This window comes from Emydura macquarii, unplaced genomic scaffold (assembly GCF_026122565.2).
Source record: "Emydura macquarii macquarii isolate MOO-44397 ecotype Brisbane River unplaced genomic scaffold, CSIRO-AGI_Emac_v2 contig_1230, whole genome shotgun sequence".
Classification (NCBI taxonomy): domain Eukaryota; kingdom Metazoa; phylum Chordata; order Testudines; family Chelidae; genus Emydura; species Emydura macquarii.
In genome coordinates, this window is record NW_027131367.1 from 17,071,071 (window position 1) to 17,095,212 (window position 24,142).

Below are 24,142 nucleotides of genomic sequence, written 5' to 3' on the forward strand. Positions count from 1 at the left end.
CCCACAGAGCAGGCAGCCTCGCGCCCTAGTCCCATTGCCCGGCCGCCCGCCCGGGTACCAGAGGCGGCTGGCACTGGTGACGGCCTTTCTCGGCACCGCGCATGCCCAGTGACAGCAACTGAGGGACGAGTGACTGGAGGAGGCTCAGGCTCCCTGGCGCGCGGGCTTTTTACCCCTGTGCTGCCGCCGCCTGCCCCGCCCCGCCCCGCCCCACCCCACCGCAGGCCGCAGTGGAGGTCGCCCGGGGAGTAGCATGGAGGCCGCGTTGAAGAGGGAGTTGGGTACTTCAGTGCTGCGGCCCACGGGCCACTCGGGCGGCGGCTGCATCAGCCAGGGCCAGAGCTACGACACCGACCGGGGCCGGGTCTATGTGAAGAGCAACTCCAAGGCGGAGGTGCGGGGAGGAGAGATGGGCAGGGGGGCACGCTGGCGGTGGCGTGGCGGGGCTGAGAGAGGCGGGCCCGGGGCTCGCGGGGGAGGGGGAGCTGAGACAGGCGGGCCCCGGGACTCGTGGGGGGGCCGAGACAGGCGGGCCCCGGGACTCGTGGGGGGCGAGGGGGCTGAGAGAGAGGGGCCCGGGGTTCCTTGGGGGCTGGGTGATAAGCAGGCAGTTGGGTAGGGTGGCAGGGGGTTTCATTGGGGGCTTGGATGCTAAAAATTAGCTGATTCCTCCTTTCGGGATTGGATGGGGAGAGCATTGTCTAGTCTTGTGTGACAGACTGAGTAGTTACAGAGCCTGCTGTACCACCTAGGGCTGAGCAGCAGGTTGCTTAGGGGCAGCAAAATGCCTAGTGACTCCTGTTTGAAGGACAGTGCTGGGTGGATGTTTGCTAGCCTGCCTGAGTACAATTCCAAGGGTTGGTGTCAGTGTCAGTGTCTTGTTTTTGTTTCAAGTTAGATACCTGATTTGTCAACGTCTGCTTGGTGAGGCCATAACTGCTGCTGCTGGTTTGGAGCATAGTTAGGCTTATGCCAAGTGCTTGGAGACAGACTCCATCTTCTGAGTGGCATTGGAAGGGAGTATCATTCATTGATCGCTGGGGTGGGTGGCAGCATTTCTGTGGTCTTTGGAGTGAGTGGCTGTACCAATGTCAGGCACCTGGCAATGTCAGCTAGCCATAGACTGCAGCACAGTGGTATATTTAATGTTCTACAATGGCAATGCTCTCTACAGATATTACTGTGCTCCATCGCCTGACTGCAAAGGTCTGAAATAGACTGTTTTATCCTTTGTAGCCTACTGGGGATGTAAGCTGGGGTCCCATACTATTCAGTATTTTCAGCAATGACTTTGGATAATGGAGCAGAGAATATGCTTATAAAATTTTCAGATTACACCAATCTGGGAGGGGTTGCTAGCACTTTGGAGGACAGGATTAGAATTCTAAACAACCACGATTAGAGAACTGGTCTGAAATCAACAAGATTAAATTCAATACTTCACTTAGGAAGGAAAAAATCAAATGCACAACTTCAAAATGGGTAATAATTGGCTAGTACTGCTGAACAGGATCTAGGGGTTATAGTGGATCACAAATTGAATATAAGCCAATAATGTGATGCAGTTGTGAAAAAGTTTAATATTCTGGGCTGTATTAACAGGAGTGCCGGATATAAAACGGGAGGTAATTGCTCAGCTGTACTCAGCATTGGTGAGGCCTCAACTAGAGCATTGTGTCGTTCTGGGCACCACACTTTAGGAAAGATGTGGACAAATTGGAGAGAATCCAGAGGAGAACAATAAAAATGATAAACGCTTTAGAAAACTTGATGTATGAGGAAAGGTTAAAAAAAACCTTAGTCTTGAGGAAAGAAGATGGGGGGGGGACCTGATAATAATCTTCAAATATGTTAACAGCAGGTATAAAGCAGATGGTGATTGATTGGTCTCTATGTCTGTCAACTGAAGGTAGGGCAAGGGAGATTTTAGGTTCAATATTAGGAAAATCCTTCTAACTGTAAGGATAGTTAAGCTCTGGAATAGGCTTCCAAAGGAGGTTGTAGAATCCCAGTCATTGGAGGCTTTTAAGAACTGGTTAGACAAACACCTGTCAGGATGGTTTGGTTCTGCCTTAGCTCGGGGCTGGACTAGATGATTTCTTAAGGTCCCTTCCAGCCTTACGTTTCTATGTTCTGTGATTCTTTAGGATGTAAGTCAGTCAGTAAGTGCCTGCACTTAGGAAGAAACTTCCCTTAAGGAGCAGGGTTTTCCATAATTGTACTTGATGGGGTTTCTTGCATATTCTTTTTCAAATCAGGTACTAATCACTTTCGGAGACAGGATAGTGCATTAGATGGAACATTGGTCTGATACAGAATGTCTGTTGGAAGTGAGGAAAATTATAACTGGAAGATATCCTAAGAGTACACTTGATTTAGGCCTAGGTGGAAGGAGAAGAGTAGGTACACACAAGAAAGCACAAAACTATCTACCTGTAATACAACAGCTTGGGAAAATTTTTTGAAAAGAAGTGTCTACTTTGTCTGTTCCCAGTCTTCCTACCCTTTCCTGCTCGGTGGTATAAGCAGCTGGGTAACAATGTCACTCAAGTGTGCTAAGGTCCCAGCTGGAAAGGTGCTGAAAGGACTTGTATTTTAGTAGTAGGCCTAGAACAGCTAATAGTAATGGCAACCGAGTTGTCCATTTGGACCTCACTTAATACATAGACACTCTGTTTTGGCAAAAATTATTTCAGCACATTTGAGAGTGATTGAGAGAACTAGGAGCGGGATGATGCTGTATCTGGTCCTAAACTATTCTGTTGCTATTTTATTAACTAGCTAGTCATATTTAATTAGTTTTGTTAATGCTTGTAGCAGAGACTGCAGCTTCTCTAAAGGCCCTTTTGTGCAACCCTTTCTCTCCTTGACTAGGAATTACTTATGTGACTAGTCCCATTGAAATCAATGGAACAACTCAAAAGAGTACTACTCAACATGAATGCTTTTGGCAGAATAAGGCCCTAAAGTTGGAATTTGAATAGATTCTCACTTGAAAGAACATCCCAGCTGCAGGTTAGCCACAGTCATTCTTTATATTTCTGCTGAGAACGCAAACTTAAGGGATGGCAGCAGCTATTTTAATACTTGTAGATAGACTATTAGATAGATTATTCATTCTGTGCAAAGCTATACAGAATACCAACACATAACACTGTCCTTTTTATCTATCCATTGATGAAATTTGTTGTGCAGTGTCTGAGTAGAAAAATGGATACATCACATTAATACAGTATTTCTTTGTCAGCAGTATGTATGTGAAATCTGTTCCATGAATAGAGATGGTCCCTCTGATATGACCCAGGCTTTGATTCAATTGTTATTTGCCTGAACCTATAAAATGGTAAAAGCCACACTGCTTCTTTAGGGGTAGGTTTATGGATAGGAACTTATGTAATTCTGAAATTATTGTCAAGTATATAGATCAGTCTTAGCAGCATAGGCAGCGCAACTCTGGGCCGTTGGTATCTTGTACGTTCTCCAGCCAAAAAACAAGCTACTCTGTTTAAAATGTTGAGACTTGGTTTACTTGTGGAAAAACTTTCACTTAACTCTAATATTGTTCATGGGGACTGATGCTTTCCCTTTGTATTTGATAGGCCAGAAGAATGTTTGAGGGAGAAATGGCAAGTTTATCAGCCATCCTGCAAACACAGACAGTAAAGGTGCCCAAACCCATCAAAGTTATAGACGTGCCAGGAGGCAGCACTCTATTTGTGATGGAGCACTTGGAAATGAGGAGTCTAAACAGGTAAATTCTAATTGTCATTGCTTCTTGCTGTGACAGAAATTTAGATTTAAAGGCAAACTATGTAAATTACTTGCTTTGGGGAAGAAAATCCATTTTGATATACTATTTTTTTTGTTGCTAGTTCTGGGACAGGAGGGGAAGTTGCACTCTGTACATAGTACCCCTTAGTATCACACAATACTTTTATACAGTGAATCAATCGTAAACTAAAGAGAAAATGTAGTTCCCAGTAAGCATTGTGGGAATTAGGAAAAGAACTATGATATCATCTTGCCTTGTGATTCTCACCTTTAGGGATATGAAGCATTATTATTTAATGTTTCTAATATAGGACAGAAGGGGGTATACATGGCACTTTCAAATAGATAAAGATGGAGTTTTGTCCTGAATATTGATAGCTCAAAATCTGATGGCCTGATTCTCCCCTCTCCTGGAAGAAAACCCACTATTGAGGTTGTTCCTATGTTGTTCCATCAGGGAGCTGAGTTTGTCCCCCTCCTTATCCCTGCCTCAGGGCTTCTGCAGCTGGCTCAGAGAGCCCATCAAGTAGCTGGGCTGCATAAATGTAATAGTCTTTGGTTGCACTACAGGTCCCCCTTGATCTGTACTGGGCTCAGGAGCTGGAGATGCATGTCTGCTCAGCTTACTCACTGCTTCTCCTCTCTTGCGGATCCTCAGCTTCACATGGAGCCCTCTGTGAGGTCCAGGGAAGAGGAGGGACCCTGCTGGGAGGCTGAGCTCTCTTTCCATGAAAGTTGGGGAGAGATGAGCATTAATATGACCCTTGATGTACTAATTTCAGGGTATGATCAGGCCTCATGTTAGAACAGGAACAACAGGAAGAGATGACCATGCACTGAATGCAGGGAGAAAATGTGGCAGGTAAAGACCAAGAGCAAGAACCTATGATAACTTGGGAGGCTAGTATCTTGAGTGTTACATGGTAGGCTTTTATTTTCTGAGAGGAGTTGAAAAATTTTCTACAGAATGTGAGCTTTTACTTGAAAAAGTCTAAGAAAGGAGGGTCAGAATGAGAGGGCAGGAGAAGGGATAGATATGAGCTCAGAAGTCAAGAGGAGCAAATTCATCGGAAGGTTTTGAAAAGCAGAAGGATAACTTTCAATTCTGTTTGGAGACTTAGGAAGCCAGTGAAGGTGCTACAGGAGATTTGGTGGTGTTTCCTGAAGGATGGGAGCACAGTCTCGCTTTAGCATTCTGGTCCCTGATGTTGAGAGAGCAGAGGTCTTGGAAAGCCATAAAATTGCAATAGCGGAGGCATGAAATAATAAAAAGAATAGACACTTCAGCAGAGGTAGAGCCAAGAAGAGGGTGAATCCAACTTATCCCATGCCTCTATAATGTAGCTGGAGGTACAAAAACTAATAGGCTGTATGGTGCATGATCTTCTCACAGGCTGTTTCTTAAATGTACAGGCCTCACGTAGAGCTAATACATAGCAGGAATGTAGTAGAGTAATTACTTTGTATTTAGTGGTTATGAAGTTAGGGTTTCTCTTCACTTTCATTTCAATGTAACATTGTAAGATATAGCCTTTGTGTCCTAATAAATGCAACTTTCAGTACCTTTTGGTCTTAAGCTTTTTTCCTTCGTCAAAAGGATGTCTTTGCTTCCAGATAGAGAACTTTTTCCACGTGTTCAGCAAATGTACATGAGTAATTCCCTCTATATCAAGATGTGAATTCACTGCTTACTATGTGGTTCAGTGATGCTAAAAGAACTTATTTTGGTTTCTTAGACATTCAGCAAAGCTTGGAACACAGTTGGCTGATCTCCACCTTCACAACCAAAAACTTGGAGAGAAGTTGAAGAAAGAGGGGAACACTGTTGGTACAGTACATAGTTTTCTGTAAATTTAATGACAGTAAGCTAGTTAATAGATAATCTGTAAAACAGGCAGCTGCTAATGTGACCTTGTTATTTCAGGAACATCTGTTTGGTTCCAGTAACACTGTCCTGCAGATAAACTTGTAAAAACTTCCTTTTTGTATTTTTTAAAGAAGATTCAAATATAGCAAAAAGCTCTTTATCTTTTTTGTGGACAAAATATTTCTTAGACTTGATTTCCCAACTATTCATCCCAGATCACTGTCTACAAAAGCCTTGTTTCAGAGGAGATATACCACCAGCTGATGTGATGAAGATTAAAACTTAAACATTTTAAATCGTGCCCTAAAGTTAACTGAAGGCAACTTAATAAAGATACCACAGTATAAGCTGTTTGCTGCCAGTGAACTACTGTATCTCCATCTGATTTAAACCCCATCTACTCTGCACATGCTTACAATTTTTGTAATCAGTGGGGTTTTTTTTGGTTTGCAAGGTAAAAGTGAGGAACAAACAGATGTCCAATTTGTGGATCGATTTGGCTTTCATACAGTCACCTGTTGTGGCTATCTCCCACAGGTAGGTTCTGCTTAAGTCTTGGAACTTATTTAACCCGTTGGCACTTTTGTTGTTTTACATTCTTAGGGGATTTAAATGTAACACTTTAAGATTTTGCTACTCATTTTCCTAATTCCAGATGAGCAAATGCTTCGATTGTATGAGATGATTTTTTGCTTTGCTTTGGAAAACACAAAGGGGCAAAATTATCCTAGATCAAGCACCATTGATTTCAGTGGAGTTACACGAGGACTTAATCTGTTCCAGATAGCTTGGAAAGCAACAGCCCACGACTGGGTGTAGACTAGAGCTACACTGGGCACCTGCAATATCTCTGCTGTTACTTTTTATTCAATGAATGAAATTTTAAGGAGGACTAGAACCTTTCCTGAATATTAGCTATAATAGATAACTGAAATGGTAACACTTTGCACTAGATAGACATCAAGACCCAGATTGTATGTTTTATTTCCTCAGAAGCTATATTTTAAAAAATGCTTTCCTGTCCTATGCTGTGTCTTCAATGCCTAACCATTGATTCTGCTTTTCCAGGTGAATGACTGGCAGAATGACTGGGTAACTTTCTATGCCAGGCAGCGAATCCAGCCCCAGATGGATATGGTTGAAAAGAATTCAGGAGACAGGGAGGCAAGAGAACTTTGGACACAGCTTCAGGTAGAAGAACTTCCTGTGACTCTTAATGTATTGATAGCTAGATGTGGGTTAGCTGGTTTTTCTTTTAATAAAGAAATTAGCTCCAACCTTCTGTTGCAATATTCTAGGATTTTGTGAGAAAGGGTCATTTATTCTCAAAGACTCTAGAACACTCTTTATGTGAAGGTAGAATGGCTTCATGCAGTGCCCCCAATGCTATACTCTAAAGCAAATCCTTATAGACTAGTCCTTTGGGTAGTGCTTTGCACTGGCATTCAAAAGATCCTAGTTCAAGTTCATGTCTCTTATTCCCTGGACTCAGAGTGTTACGTGCTCATTACCTGAAATACAAACAGGGAACTGCCATGGGTTACTCAACAGCACCGCCATTTCATGTATAGGTTGCATTTGTCTTTTTGAGTGGATACACTTTTAGCTATTCGTTCACTATTTTGTGGAACTCTACCCGTAGATAATAGAAGGTTCCTTACCTCTTCTTCCAGTGGGGCACTATCTTTGAATTTGTTTGCAACTGGCTAAAGTTGGAGTACTGAGTCCATTTTTAACATTGGACTTTTTAACACTGAAAAGCAGTTACTGCACATTCTGAAGTTAGGAAGAAGTCACAAAAATGCAAGATGGAATCTCTGACAGACTGAGACATTCCCCATTATTGCAGGCTTGGGAATGAGATATATGATTGAATGATTTTCAGCCACTAGTATCTAGGATTCTGTAAAAGTAGAAACCATGTTGATCCACTCTTAACTTTTTTATTTTACAGGTCAAAAGGCCTCAGTCTGTTTTGATTTGCATTTAACCAACTAATTTTTAAGAAATTGGAATTCATGTTCTATTACCTTTATATGTGTGCATGCACTTTGCTTACTCTGGTGATGGCTATCTGAAGTAACTCACACTCCAGCACTCTTTATCTTGAGGCATCTCACTGGTAACTCTTGCTTTCTTTTCCTTTCCCAGCTGAAGATACCCAGTTTGTTCCATGACATGGAGATCGTTCCTGCTCTCCTTCATGGGGATATGTGGGGAGGAAATGTAGCTGAGGATGACTCTGGCCCCATTATCTTTGACCCTGCCTCCTTCTATGGTCATTCAGAGTATGAACTTGCAATAGCTGGGATGTTTGGTGGCTTCAGCAACTCTTTTTACTCCGCTTACCACAGTAAAATTCCCAAAGCTCCAGGCTTCGAGAAACGACTCAAGCTGTACCAGCTCTTCCACTATATGAACCACTGGAACCATTTTGGATCAGGGTACAGAGGGTCCTCTTTAAACATCATGAGAAACCTGGTAAAATGACTTCACTCTCCAGCTGAGTATCTCACCCCCCTTGGGAAAACCCACACTACTTGGTGAGGCTACTACAATAATAAATATTACTTGACCCTCTCCCTCTTTGCACAGCTAAAGATATAGAATCAGTGAGTCCTGCTGAATCCCAACTGTGGCATTTTCCATCCCTTTAAAATAGTCACTTGTTGGAGGAATAATTTGTTAGTTTGCTATCCAAGGAAGTGCTAATTCTAGAGTACATGAAAGAGCTTGCAGTTTCAGGATGGTGGTGTATGGTTCTGTTTTGGCAGATTGAGTCAGAGAAGAAAATTCTTGAGTGTAAATGAGCTGGAAGAGGTCCTGTGACACAGACCAACTGTGCCACATATTTTTGTGTTTGCACCTGCACATTGACCAAAAAATCAACATGAAAAGCGCGGTGAAATGGAAGGATGGTCTTTTCCTTATGTACAAATGGTGCAAATGGCTGAAGGAATGGCTCATTGAGATTTTTCCTTCTTGCCAGCTTGTTCAGCCAAATTCTTTTCAGCCAGGCATTTCTAGGTACAGGTAACAATAGCAATAGCATGTTAACATGAAACCCTGAAAGGGCTGAATAAAAAGTGATCAGGGCTACCCCTGAACAATTTGAATACGGTTCAAATAGGTGGAGTCTTCTGCCTGTCCAATTACACAGCAGTGTGTCCAGACTTCTCAAATGTTTCACGTTTTGCATGACACCATGCCTTTCGATTTTGCTGGCATGGTCCCAGGCTGTCCCATGTCTGCTAGTTAACCAGCTTCTAGCTAGAGCCTATTTAGAGCTGGTACCATCGTGCTTTCTGAATGGAGTTGTTGTCTGATCAGATTTCCTCTCCTGATGGATGTCTTCAGGCAGAGCTGGCTGCATGTATACTTCCTCAGAGGAGGTACTGCTGACAGGCACACACAACTGCCTAGCTTCTTACTGGTTCATCACCCACAAGTAAAGAGAGGGCAGTACAGTGCCATCAGATCAGTGGGTAATTTCCATCTAAATTGCCCAGAATTCACAGCATGGGTGCTATGTCTTTGTATTTCTGAAAGCCTCACAAGCTGCACTACTTAGCTGTTGACAATAGGCATTCAAGACTAGTCAAGTCAGAATTGGACTGGATGCATGTAGGAGCATCTCTACTTAATACCGGTGTCACTAAAATTTCTTTAAAGAATTAAGGGAGGAAAACAGTAGCTTGCAGGATAGTAGCTGTTCCATGTGTGCTTGCAGGACAGTAATGCTAAAACAATAGCTCTGCTGTTTTAGGTGTGGGCTTCTAGTGATATTTCAACGCATGGATATGAAGGTGAGAAAAATGCATGATTATTTACATGCATGTTAAGTGTATGAGAGTGATTTTTATTGAACTAAAATGTTCTTCACTATATTTGAGTTGGTACTTTGATGATTTGCTGAATTTCTCTGACCACTGGTTTTGCAGTGAGTATTGATATGAAATATTAGCAATTCTGGTGATTATAGTTAGAATATTTCTCCTCCTCCTAATCCTACTAGTAATTTCACTGGCTGTTAATTGTTGGCTGAAAATAAACCCCAACCCTGCTCAGCAGCATAGTTTTTAATCATCTGCTGTTTAAATAAAATTTTAGTTCCCTAATTGATGATTGATGTCTGTCTCTTGTCTGTGTGAATAGCTTGCAGCTTCCTTTCATGTCCGGGAAACTGCCGGAGAATAGGAAGGTCCTATATCCTTCCCAGTGAAAGCCCAGTGTGATGGTTCTTGGGGCACTCAGGACTGAGAGTTACCTTGTTACCTCCTTCCTCTAGCACAGTGGTTCTTAACCTTTCCAAACTACTGTACCCCTGAAGCCTGAGTCCCACCCCCACGGGGCTGAGGCATGTAACTTAGTTTCATGGCGCCCCTGTGGCTCCAGGCAATTGCCTTTCTTGCCACCCCCAATACCAGCTCTGCACTTGCGACCCCTCTAAAACCCCAGGTTAAGAAACACTGCTCTAGCATGAGAGAGTCTTCCATGTGCCAAACTAGGTGTCACCTAGTACCACCTGGTACCACCACCTCTCAGTACTCAAGCAGTCTCCTGTGGGCTGTGTCAGCCCTGTCTTTTCTTTGCAAGTTAAAAAGAGGCACTCCCCAAACTCTGAGCTCCTTTGAAAAGTTCCCCTGTGCTATCAAGTCCCTGACACTGGTTACTCACAGAAATCCCAGATCCTCTGCCCCCAAAGATGCAGTGTATCCCACTTTTACCTTATTCACTGCTTCTGTATAATGCACAGCACTTGTAATGGCACAAAAGGAGGTTTACATAGAATAGAAATTCTACTAGAAATAAGGGAGTGATTGGAAATAAATGGTTATAACACTAAACAATCATAAAACATGAACCTGGATCTATACTTACTGTTAAACCTTTCCTATCTAATAAAGTAGGTTCTTCCCCCCTCCCCTCAGTTCAGTCTGTTGCAGAGCTGGGTGGCTTCATAGGAACCAGGATCCAATTGAACATCCCTACTTCTCCTGTGAACATCACATGAACATCCCTGCTTCTCAAGAGGTCTCAGTAAAAGGATCCAAAGTGCCTTTCCCCCTCCTGTGATGTACTGAAAGAGTTTTGTCTTATTCCTAAAGAGGGTGATTCACTGTCTGTTGCAATGTGTGTGGGTTTTTACCCCATGTGGTTTTGATTGTTTGCAGCTGACTCTGAGGTTTTCTATTGAAAGTCTTGGAGATGGATTAAGGCTAGACAGTTGAGTCTGGCTTTACATGTCTGGCTAACCAGGGCAGGGTGACAAGTCCTTACTCCTTGAGTGGGACATCAGAGACATTATTCCCTGGTGACCAACTTTTATTTAAGTCCATAAATCATACTTTCATTATAACTACATTCCTCAAGCATTACCTGTATGTGCATCTCACAATGATTATGAATCTTGACAAGTTACAGGCTTTCTGTAGATATCTCACACATTACTCTTTATGAATAAATATCCTGCAAGATGTGGTTGGTGTAGTGAGTTTGTCAGGTCTGAAGTGAGAGCTGTTTGCAAAAAACAGAGGATGCTTTGCCAAGGATTCTGTCTCATATCCAGATCCTGAAGTGAGTGGTTACATTAATAGAGAGAAATAGAAATATACTTAACACTCTACTTAGTCTTATACATTGATATTCTTAATACCACTACTATCATAAATTATCTATACTTAACACTATTATCTAATATATTATTAGATTAATACTTGTATAACAATATATTACTCTATGCTAAAATCCTTAACAACCTAATATTCAGCAAGCGTTAGCAAGGCAGTTGCTGAATGGGTGGAGAGCAATCTGTCATCCAGCAAGCGTTCGCTAGGCGGTTACTGGATAGGTAGGGAAGGATCTCATTCAGACCACAGGCACTCGACTTTATTTACAGGCACACCAATATATCCTTGGAAAATATGAAGGCACCATCCTTACAAGATTTCTCCGTTAGTCGCTACGCTTGTGTTGCTGCCTCTACCGTTGGTGCTGCTTACTGCTACTAAGGTGGCCTTTCAACAGTCATTGCTGTCGTAGAAGATGCTACTTGATGGCTACTGCTGTAGAAGGTTACCTAAGGGTATGTCTATGCTGACAGCAGCAAAATCGCTGCCGTCAGATTGATCTTTCTGGATCGACAGTGATCAGTGTAGACCCGCTCAATCGATCAGGAAGTTGACACAGTAAATCCACCCCCTCAAGTGGCATAGCGCTGCATTGATGGGAACACGGTTCCTGTCGGTGCAGTGCAGTGAAGACGGTGCGCAGAAGGGAAGCACAGCAGTCAACGGGAGTTACACAAGCTACTCTGTGTAGCTTGCATAACTCCCGTCGACTGCCACCAAATTTCCAGGTAAGTGTAGACCAGGGCTAAGGTTTAATCAGTGCACAGGTCTGAGTTAGCCTGACGCATACAGCCAAGGTGCACCCCTGCTTAGTGCAGTTTCCTGTGATTTCAGCTCCCAATGGCGCCTTAAGTGCCTGTTGATTTCAGCTCCTCCTCTTCTTCCTCTGCTGCTATTTCCTGTCAGGGTCTGCTGCTGTTCACCTATCTTCAGGGTTCACTTTGTCTGCTCTTCCACCTTCAGGGTCCACTTTCCTACAAAGCTTTAGGCTGCTAGCTTTATATACAGTTTGGTCACCCAAACTCAGCCAATCAGCTTAAAGGTAACCTGGAAAGGAGGGGTTATGTGTGGGGGGGGAGAGGGTTACATCAGGTGCCCCTCCTAATATACTAATTAAGCTGTGCCTGCTCTGTTAATTACATTCTGATGTAAGAACACTAAACCAATCAGTTACTAATATGCTAATGAGCCTTGCCTTCTAAGTTAATTAGCTTTGCTCTTTATGCTAATTATCCTCACCTATGCTAATTTATGCATAAAGAAAAAGGGAGGGGGAGGGAGTTACGTATGGAGGGAGACGGAGGGGGTTGCATCGGAAATGGGAGGGGTTAGAAGAAAAAGGGAATCCCCTTCCAACTGCCACTCTCAACTGTCACTTGCTGGATCCTCTCAGTACTAATCCCTACCTAAATATTCTAAAACTACTCACTACTTTAAACATTGCAAAATGCTTTGATACTGATACCACTGTGACCTGTCCGTGCCTAGGGCAGCCACCTGAAAATGCTAAGATCAGGGCAGGCTGTAAACGGAGAGCAGATTCTCCCAGCACTGTTGGGTGACACTGAAGTCAGGCTTCCCAAACAGCCGCAAACTGCTTCTGATTTTCCCACACTGGTTATCAAGAAGCCAGTCCACAAAAGCACACAGCCCCCTTTACTGCATTCCAGTTCCTGGCTCCCAAATCAGCCACTAGGTCCAGTAAAGAGATCAGTTCTTTAAACTATATTCTTTACTAAAAAGGTTCCATCTGACCCCAAAGGGTCAGCCACAGCACCAGATCAATATAAGTTTGGATCCTACCCAAAATATCATGCTGCCAGCCAATCCTTTAGTAATTAAAGGTTTATTTAGACAGAAAGAAATAAACCATAAGAGAAATGTTAAAGGGTCAAAGCAAAGCAAATACATACAGATGATTGTAAGTCCATATACATCAAGTCTCTGGGAGAATTGTGGAGCTGCAAGCTTGTACAGTTCCTCTGGTACACATCCAGTACCTGGATGGGTCTATGTCCTTCAGTTCAGTTGCAGAATGAATTGATCCTGAGGCAGGTATGTGTCTGTAGCTGAACAGGAACAAAGACAAAATGGATTCTGTGGCTTGGCCTTATATACCCTCTGGCCTTGGCCATGCTGTCTTGTGGAATGTTACAAGAACTAAAATGGAGTCCAGAGTCACATGGGCCAATCCTGGTAACTCTTCAGATATGCCTTTAGTTTCTTCCTGGGCCCCTGGCATCCGTGAGTGTCTTAATGGGCCATTAAGCAGGCTATTGTCCTGCTGCCATCCTATTTTAGGTGTTGCCCAAGCAGCACAATTTGAAATACAGATATCTCAAATATATCTATAACTTCCATTTCACATATTACACATGAACATAAGTATTATCATCTGACTTGGCATATTAAAACCTTTCTAACAGTACCTGACATGGTATATCTCACAGGAATTATGATTTTGATATATTGATGTTAACCCATATGTTAAATACCCCCTGCCCCCCAATCTAACCAGCATGACAACCACTCTTTAGTTACCCAAACAACTGAACTATTTAATTTCAAAATTTTAAATCCCTTCTGAGGCTTTTCTGTAAGCCTGTACGTCAACATTTTTTTTTGACAGTTTAGACAACTGAGACCAAAATCTTTGGCTACAGAACAACAAGTACATTTTCAAAAAACCTGAAATTCAAAATGAACTTTTCACATTAAACTCCCTCAACCCACTCTAGCCTGGGATGAGAGGCGATCTGCACTATTTCAGGAAGATTATCTTTGCCAGGGGGAAGTTAGGGTGGAGGAATGAAGACTGGGGGCTTATAAGGGGGAGCTGCTTTCAACCTTTAATGTGAACCAGTTATTAAATCTTCATAGTAGGGACAAGAGCCTGAAAATCAATTAAAACACCTCCTGTCTGGAAACAAATTTTAAATGAGAGTGTGTTAGGCAGGAACAGACTGATAAAATGAAGAAAGAAGGGATTTATTGTTTGTTTATAGTGTGCTAATATGTAGGAACCGCAGTCAAGGACAGGACCCCATTTTATTAGGTGCTGTACAAAGACAGAAAACAAATGTTCCAAAGAGCTTACAATGTACGTATATGATGAGACACCAGGAGAGTACAGACAAACTAATGGCAGAGTGCAAGGAATAAATGAGGTACTAAGTACAAAAGTTATCACAAATCTGTGGTTAATGCATTTTCTTACTGCTTTTAATGCCATTTACTACCCAATTCCCATACGCATAAATGATTAGTTTAGCAAAAAGTATACAGCTGTTGTCAGCAAGCGGGCACACTATCTTCAGTTTAACATAGTTACTAAAAAAAGAACAAACTCTTCTAGAAGGTGCCAAGTCTGCCTGGCAGCAGATCCTCTGGGAATCCAGGATTACATGCTCCTCAGGTTACAGGCACTATCCCTTCATGTAAATAAGTGGATGAAGGGTGAAATGTATTCTGCGGACAATGGCTCTTAGGGTGAGGTATATATAATATCTATATATAATGTGTGTTAAAAATAGGCCTATGGTTTTGAATGTCAGGCTGAGATGACCTGTCACTGACATGTCCACATTGTGGAGTCATGCAGGGACCCTGGCAAACATACTGTAGGCGGAGGGATATCATTTAACTATATATATTAATAATAGAATTTTAGAAATATAAGACTGGAAGAGACCTCAAGAAGTCATCAAGTCCAGCTCCCTGTGTTGAAGCAGGATCAAGTAAATCTAGATAGATCATCCCTGACAGGTGTTTTTTCCAATCTGTTCTTAAAATCTTGCAATGATGGGGTTCTCAAAGCCTCCTTTGAAGCCTATTCCAGAATTTAACTACCCTTAGAGGTAGCTTTTTATATTTTCTCTTTTAGGGTGGGATTTTCAAGAACAACGTTCACCTTACTCTACTCCAATCAAATCAAAAGTAGAGATAGGTCAGTGTTGAATGTGTTTGAATATCCTACCTATAATATCATGACTCCCTAGCCCTGGACTGCACCACCTCTTTTGGTCGCTGACCTGTAGACTCATCTTTATCCCTGGTTTTCAGTTTGATCTTTTTACTCACACAGACCTCACCTACCATCAGAGTTCCAAAAACTTCCTGGGGAGGAAGATTTTGCAGTTCCATGCTGCTTTTTTTCACATTCTTCATCTTTGCCATTCTGATTTCAGAATGGATCCCACTCAGTGATCTTCTTTTCCTCTGGATTGTTCTCATAGGATTAAGCAAGACTGGTCATGGTCATGCTTAATGAGCAAATCTGCCAGATGCTTTTCATGACAGAAGGTAAAAAATAGCCTTCATGACATCAGACTGCCTGTATCTGGCCACCAGAATAACTTCCCTTTATTCTTTTACAAAGCAAAAATATAGTCTCTTACATTCCAGAGTGTTACCATTTTCTTGGTTTAAATCTTACATCTCTGAGTAGGGCCCAAATTATATGCTGAGCTATATTTTCTAATGAGAAGTCACTGCCCACATTAGGCTCACACTGTTCTCAGTAGTGTGTTGGTGGCTAGTCAGCTTTCTTATGGTTCTAAAGATCTTTGTTATTTCCAAAAAGAAAAATGCATCTCTCTGAAATAGAAAGTAGAGAGGACTCTGCATTCTTTCTTGAGTATCCCTGAGACTTCTGTGAAGATAAAATCTTTTTCCAAACACTTCAAGAGCTGTCATTGGAACTAGAGCTGGCCAGAGGACTGACAGTTCTGTTTTGTGACTACTTTCAAGGCTTTGAAATGTGTTGTTTTGCGTTGCAATGAAAACAAAACCTTTCGACTGTTTTTGCAAAACAATTGTTGAAACACCCATTTTCAGATTGAAAAGTACAGGTTTTTTAGTTGGATCATACTGTGTGGTCATAGCACCCTGGACCTCGGAAACTTTCATCAAAATTTATATTTCTCCATGAAACATTTCAGCTTTGATAAAATGGCATATTTTGATGAAAACCCCTTTAGTTGGAAATGTTCAAACCAGCCCTAATTGTAACTAGGTAGAGGTTACTAGAGGTCAAAACCAGATTTCTAAATGTGATCACACACACACCTGTTTTACTAAGATTATAGTACATACCTAGTCTCCTGTTCCTTGATAGGGCAAAAATGGCTTCAAATCAAATTGGCAGGTTTTTTATTTAATTTAACTAGGCATATATTGCCAGGAAAATGGCTCTGCTAGGATAAGGATAAAAATAGTGAACATGAAAGACAGCTGGAGGAATTGTTCTGGGAATGCAGCAAAATAGAGAAATCCCTGATACCATAGTGAAAAAGAATCTGTGCAAACTCCAGTTGGTGGGGAGAGCATCATTTCTCTAAACTAAACCTATCGACTTGTAGCAGTACTATGAACATAGAAGTAGCTGAAAATAGAGAACAAAATATGCTTTCTGTCATGCCATAAATTCTTACATAAAATCTATTCTCCCTCTCCAAAGACACCAGAGCATCAGAGGAAAGTATCTGTTGCTCACACTGCTGAAATACATTACTTGGTAGCATGACATTTAATTTCCTGCAATTAAAACAGTGGCTGTTCCCCTCCAAGCAGTGATTACTTTTATTATATTGCCCTAGCTTATGTAGGTGACTGGAAGATACTGTGGACTTGAAGACTGGACATTTTCCTATCTTCTCTATCCTACAAAAGCAAATGGAAATCAGAAATCTTTCATGGCAGAGGCTCATTTTTAAATATAGACATGGACTATGCATCCCGAGCAGTAGAGCTTTCGATTTTCGATAGGCTAGTAAATATTGTTTTTAAAAAATGACAGATGTGGAGAGGTTGGGGGCAAATCTGTGTTTATACTACAACTACCCCATGATCAGAGACCTGGGTACGATAGAGGTTCACAGCGATAAGGCATATCAGATGTGAAATGTGTTTTGGAAGTGGTTTAATTACTTGGATGTGTCCTGAGTTTCCTTTCACTCTTGTATCTACAGACTTTAATGGAATTACATCTGACTTTAACTGGTATGAGATCAGAACCAAGGCTTATATCACTACCCTTTACAGCCCAGGTTTTATCAGAACTCACAGCAAAACCAAAAGACACCAATAATCCTCTGGGTCATTGATTTTTATGATATCTTTATTCATTTCTTACAGTGGATTGTATTCTGCCACTCTTACACTGAGTAGTGCCTTACTCCCCATTGGGACTATCTGACAATTAAAGTATTACTCAACCTAAGTAAGGGTAGTAGAATCTGAATTTGCTGTTTATTAGTGATAAGTTAGTTTAGGATTTTCCCAATCAGAGGAGGTATAAAACAGTGAAAATCTACAGTATATATCTAAATGCAAAAGCAACAGTTATGAATTTCAAAAGCAGCATTTAAGGAAAATATATTCTATATGAACAAATTATAATTTATGTTTTAAAGGGTCATTCAGCAAACTTCAAATCATTATTAATAATCAGTGTAGCAATTTGCTTTCTAACATTAAGTGATAGCCACCAGAGGGTGTTGCTGCAGTGCTGTTTGCTGTTCTGTTTAGAATTGGCCAAATTCTGCTCTCATTTTTTCAGGTGCAACTCCACTGAATTCAGCGGGCTCAGAGTTTGAAGGTCCATCTTAAGTAATGCTGTACCATGTGTCTACCTCTGTTTTATCTCATAATTATAATTATATTTTAATGAATGAATAGTCATTCATCTTAATAAAAGAAAAAAACATCCTCCAAACACTTAGAAGTGAACAATATAGTATTCATCTGTAATACACAGTGCAGAAAATTCCTCTTATCTACACTTAGACCCTGTCTACACTTACCTGGGAGATTTGGCGGCAGTCGATGGGAGTTACACAAGCTACGCAAAAAACTTGCGTAACTCCCATCAATTTCTTTGCTCCTCTTCTGCGCGCTGACTTCACTGCACTGTGCTAACGGGAACCGCGTTCCTGTTGATGCAGCGCTACGCCACTTGCAAAGGTGGTCTTAGTATGTCAATTTCTGGATCAACTGAGTGGTCAATGAAGACCTGATCGAAGAAGAAATCGATCTGACTGTGGCAACTTTGCCGCTGTCAGTGTAGCCGTAGCCTCAGTTCCTTTAAAAATATATCCCATCTATATCTTAGCTATATGTAAAGGAGAATAGCCTTGTTCTGTGACTTGTTATTAAAATATTTCTCTCAGTATGATAAGAAATGTAGCTTGGTGGAATCAACCCCAAGAGTGCTGATGCAACTGTTGGCTTGAATGGTTGAAAGTAAGTACACTTTTGAGCAGCAGCCCATGTTCCGGGGCTTCGCAGTCACTGAAACGGCTCCTTTTTCTGCGGGGGTGTTTGCGCCTTTGCCATCTCATGCCAATTTTATCTTTATGCATCAAGCCATCTGCCTCCTCCCTTTCACCTGGTTACCATACACTTATGAGGCACAATATTTACATGTAAGCTTAAAAATGCTTGCTTGGGTGTGGGGGGAACTACACTACTTAAGTAGAAGGCATTGTCTGAGCTGAGCCAAAATACAGAAGCGTTTTAAGATCTATTGAGGTTCTTACACTAATATTGCCCTCATTACCATACTCAGCACATATATATATCACATGCCTACATAGCAAATTAAAACCTACAGTATTGGGGCTTCTCCAGATCTCATACAAGCCAGTGTGTTTTAGTCTGCCATTGTATGTGCATACTGTACAATAATAACCCCTTAGTTTATAAATGCCAAAGTGAAAATGTAAATACATATGGGAAGGGAAGGGTGGTTTGCTTGGTTGGTTGGTTTTTTTGTGGTAAAAGGGGTATGTATCACTGTTATGAATGTCATTCTTACAGTGGAAAGGCCTTTTTGAAGAGGAAGGTTCTGGAGTGTTTTCCTAAAGCTGGTCTGACTCTGGATTTATATAATCTCTTCAGGGAGTTTGTTCCACAGCCTTATTCCCTTGAGTGGGATTGCCTTGTCCCAGCTCTCATGCACTTAGTCCTGGGCCTTGTGAATTGCTGATACTTTACTATTTCAGTGTCTCTAATTTCCAGGTACATGGACAAAGTGCTCCCTGATGCAGCCATTGGAATGTCTCTTGTACATCTCTGTTGAACTCTCATGTAGAAGAATATTGCCATGTTCCATTGTACTACAGACAACAGTGAAGGAGGGTAAAGGAATGTGCCTGTTATACCCGGAGACTTTTTCCCTTCTCCACGTTGTTTGTCTTGGTTCTTTGTCGTGGAATAATGAACAGCTGGTCTTGGCTGCTCTGACTGATGAATTCATGACCCTTCTGGATCACTTCTCAGAAAATTGCTGGGAAGCCTTTTGCCTCTGCTTGCTCAGTACAAACAGCTTGCATGGTGATGGATCATGAAGCATCATACTTTGCAGAGCAGCCTTTAGATTTCTGTCTATCAGGTAAGCTGAATGATATGATGTAACATCACACATTTGTATCAAAAACTGACTTTCAAGCCACTGAATAGAGCTAAGGGCCACCATCCTTCCTACTGCTCAGTTTTCTGTTCCTTGCCTGTTAGAACATCTAGGCAACAGCAATAGTAGACAAACCAAACCAAGAACTACAGAATTTGCAGGAAAACTAAATAGCTTGTACCTGCAGCTACTAACTCCACTCTAATCTATGGTAGCATAATCCAGAGGATAGATTCTGGACTTGGGAGTCCAGAAATGGTCCAATAAATTACCCCTTCCTGCCGCTCCTCACTGTTCTCCTTTAATTTTTTCCTCATATTACATTGTTGTTTAATTTTTAGCTTTTGTGATCTGACCATGGTGCTGAATTGCTGATGAGCCAGAGCTGGGCTTACTCCAAGGTGGTTATTGTCAAGCACTTCTGTTATTAAAAACCCATTTGGGACATTTCTGAGTTGGTTTATTTCCAGTGTATGAAATCAGGATGATTTAAACATGTTGATTTACCAACAACACAAGTTGATAATAGGCTGTGACCTCTGGGTCATTCGTTCAGTTCCAGATCAGGTCAATAGCAAGTATGGCTGTTCCATAACCTATGTGAAATAATTGAATTATCTCAGTCCAGTTCTGAGTGGATAGAGGACTGCAGCACAAAAAGACACCACAACAATTGGCACTGTTGTTGGAAATCTCATCAAAGAAGCCAAGGACTAATTGGACCGTGGCGATGGGAAGTGAAGTCTAGGGCAGGGTTCAGGCACAGTCGTTGCAGTGTGGGTGATGTGCCATGCTGCATCTTTTGCTATGCCTATTCAGTGGACAGATAGAGGATTTAAGTCTCCAGGGTTGACAATCTGGCACTTCTCACTGACACTGTCTGGAGTTCTCTGTTCAGTATCCCCAAGTAATTCCCCTATTTTTCCCTATGACCACACCCCTATTCTGGCTATTTTTTTAGTGGTCCCAAAACACTCAATTGGTATCCATATCATTTTGGTCCCTCTCCTTTTGCAAGGGAAAAGCCATATATGTTCCAGTGGTGGAGCCTTCTTCTGGGTCTCCACACATTCCCGGAAGTCAAATAGACTATCCCTTCACTAGCCACACATCACAGCCATGTGAATTTTGAAATGCCCAAAAGGAACAGTCCAGGATCCAGGGAGATGGAAAACAAACAAACAGTAAAATGTTATTGGTCTGAAAATACAAACACCTTTTAGAGTAACACTACTGATATGAGCTCAATATTAGCAGCCTGCACTGAACAATTTCATTCTAGTAAATAGGAATTGTTGACCCTGTTGAATGTTGGTCCGCATCATAAAACCACTCCATAATTGGGAACAATTAATTTCTACTGTCAGTTTCTGCTCAAGTGAGGCTCAGTACTGAAATATCAGAGATTGCTGCCCCTCAAGATGGAAATGTGTTCTCAGAGCTTTGTGGGGACCAAGGACCTGGAATAGCTACAGAGGTTGCAACTTTTAACATTGAGGTTTATTGGCAGAGCTGGATTGAGGTCCAGTACAGGCATAGCAGAGGAGGACATCTTTCACTCAGTATTGAAAAGTCAACTCTCAACTTGATACCAACCTCCATCACCCATTTGTTAAATTTTCAAAAAAGCAACTTGTGTTTTCTCCCCTGCTGCCTCTCATGCTTGGGAAGAGCCCCCTGTATACATTCATAAAGCTACCTTATTATCCTCCCTCAAACCCCTCCTTAAAACTCTCCTTTGCTGTGATGCCTAAAAATAAACACCTGACAGTGGTTAGGCTGCTGGTATGCTGAGACCACTGCTTATCATGCTGTCCAATATTGTCTTATTGTTCACTTGTACTCCCCTGTCAACCTCTCTGTATCTGTCTGTTGTCTCTTGTCTTATACTTAGTACATGCCCAAAGAGCTTATATCTTTTTGTTCTCTCTTTATACAATACCTAGCACAATGGGTTTATGGTCCATGACTGGGGCTCCTAGGTGCTAAAATAATACTAATTAAATATGTAAATAAAATAATACAAATATTCAATAATAATAATTAATAAATGATGCAGGTCAGAATTTAGGTGATCTAGGGACAACGAGGGGAGGGGAAGTATTTCCCTAGTACCTCCCTGAGCCATTCCTGGCTTAACTCAGTATTTTCAAACCCTCACTTTACGGGATAGCAGCTTCATCTCATTTAAACAATGACAGAAAAAGAAAAGAACTTGTGGCAGGAGAGAGAGAGAGAGAGAGTGTGTGTGTGAGTGAGTGAGAGAGAGAGAGAGAGTAAGTGCTATGGGGCTTTTCTGTGCTCTTCCTCGTTGTAGATTCTGTACATAATCCATGACATGGAAAGCATTCAAGTTCATATTCATGGCAATTTACAGGGACGAACCATTGGAAGGGACAAATCTTGCTCTATTCTCTTGACTAAGCTGCCTTCTATGGATACACAGAAAAGAGCTAGGAAGAGGTGGAAAGCTTGGAGCTTATCTCAGTTCTTTATTCTCTATGTACCACAGGAAACTGCTCAAGATCTCAGAGCCTGAGCAATAATAACAATAATACCCAGCTCTTACATAGCGCTTTTCATCATTTAAACTATATCCACTTTAGCATTCCTTGGAGAACTAGAACCATTTTGGGACAGAGGACAAGGGGGTCAACTCTGAACATAGCAAGAAGCCTAAATGAGGAAGTCATTGTTTCTCTAGTAAAGTTAATCATTCCCTAACCTTTAGTGATCCATACAAGCTGCTTATTACTATCCATGTAAACAAACAAAGTTGTAAAGAAAGATAAACTCATGATGACAGAACTAGGTGCTGAGGATGAAGGGAGTGGCAGCAGAATCCAGAAAATCATTAGTGGGATGGATGGCAACACAGATCTCCTCCATGCGGAGACAATAGTTAGGGCTTTTTGCATAGATTGTAACATTACAGGATCCAGTCCTACCCATATGACTGGTCCTATTGACTCCAATGGGGCTTACCATTTGGATAAAGGCGGTGTGATCAGGGCTATGATAATACTTTGAACCTTCCATTTGAGGATGCCAATGCATATTACAAGTGTAAATCAGTTAAAACTCACAACACTTCTATGAAGTAACTTGTGATCCCCCCAGGTTACAGATGGAGAAGTGAGATATAGAGAGGTAAAGTGACTTACTTAGAGTCATATGTTAAATCAGTGAAGGAACCAGAAATAGAATCCAGATCTCCTGAATTTATAACTAAACTACTAGACAATCCTCTAACAGAGACTGATCCTGAGCATTTCCTGAAAAATGCTCAGTTTCCTCAACCTCGGTTGTCTTAAAGTGAGTTGATGGCAGTTGGCTCCAACTGAGGGCAATGGGAATCTTTCCATTGACTTTAATGGGAGCGGGGTTAGGCCCTGAAGAAGGAACAATGTCTAATAATGTCTCAATGGAGACACAGTGGTTCCTAGTCTAAACAAAGCAAGTACGAATGGGGAAAGATCGTTGCTTTTCCCATATCCCAATTTACTGATTTATGATTACATGGTAGCCTTTGAGTCTCCTGATCTTAAACAATTACAACAACAAAAAACTCTGCCTCCTGCACAGTCTTCTGTAAAACACAAGCAGTTTATATTATTACATGTAGTTTTCATTGCTGAGCTCCCTCTAGTGGTTTATGATTTAAACTTTATCTGTTTGGTAATCAGCTAAGCACAGAGCCGCAGGGGGTGGGGGATAAAAAGGTCAGTCCATACTGATTATCCGGGGGAGAAACTACAAATACCAGAAGCTCTCAGGACAGCCATCGAAGGACCCCAGGGTATTCCAATAAAGTAAATGTTTCCAATATATATATTTAAAAATAATTTAAGATTTAATCTCCAGAAATAAACATTTCTGGGAATTATCAACTGATTTGATTTTTCTATGAGCTTTTATTTTTCCCTTTACTGTGTGTCAGTTTCTACCTCACAGCAAACACAGCGAGAGAAGGAAGGACCCAGACCTTTAATCCTGTTCTGCAGTGGATTTAAGAAGAAAAAATCGCAACAGGCTGGAATTAACCAATGGAAAAGATCCTGAAAACCGAATTGAAGACTTCCATTCTGAAGGCATTTGGGAGCTCGGGAGGAGGGTATATTAGCCGAGGGCAGAGCTATGAAACTGACAGCGGGCGAGTGTTTGTGAAAATCAATCACAAGCCTCAGGTTAATGCTGGCAGATCTCTAGCTGATAATATGGCTGCATGTTCACTGCAATGTGCTTAATTGTCTGGAGATGTTTGTTGATGATAGTAAATTGTATGTTTTCAAATGTAATGTATTTTTTTCTTTTTAAGAACTGAAATCTCTTAAAGCACATTTTAGACAGCAGGCTTAGTTAGTGTTTATTTGCAATGCTGTTGTAAAACAACTTGACATTCCATGGTAATACAAGGTGCAAAAGAATTTACATTGCTGCATAAAAAAGCATAGAGGAGAGCAG

At 41.5% G+C, this 24,142-nt stretch overlaps 2 protein-coding genes across 4 annotated transcripts in view; both read left to right on the top strand.

Moving 5' to 3' along the window:
- On the top strand, window positions 1-23,971 carry LOC137152763 (ketosamine-3-kinase-like). 3 transcript variants are annotated; one of them, XR_010919598.1, is made up of 7 exons: window positions 1-394; window positions 3,600-3,751; window positions 5,508-5,599; window positions 6,093-6,175; window positions 6,707-6,829; window positions 7,790-8,181; window positions 23,619-23,971. XR_010919598.1 is itself a non-coding variant. In XM_067547676.1 (6 exons), the coding sequence occupies exons 1-6, from the start codon at window positions 254-256 to the stop codon at window positions 8,126-8,128; spliced, it is 930 nt and encodes a 309-aa protein (XP_067403777.1). In that variant the 5' UTR covers window positions 2-253; the 3' UTR covers window positions 8,129-9,760. The 3 variants fall into 3 exon arrangements, 1 of the variants encoding a protein (XP_067403777.1); XR_010919599.1 differs by having other exon boundaries at window positions 23,633-23,705; XM_067547676.1 differs by lacking the exon at window positions 23,619-23,971 and having other exon boundaries at window positions 2-394; window positions 7,790-9,760.
- LOC137152764 (fructosamine-3-kinase-like) overlaps window positions 23,725-24,142 on the top strand; it is a 10,928-nt gene continuing 10,510 nt past the window's right edge. Inside the window, exon 1 of the mRNA XM_067547677.1 lies at window positions 23,725-23,865. Coding sequence (XP_067403778.1) covers window positions 23,725-23,865 — 141 coding nt within the window. The remainder of the gene's footprint in view (window positions 23,866-24,142) is intronic.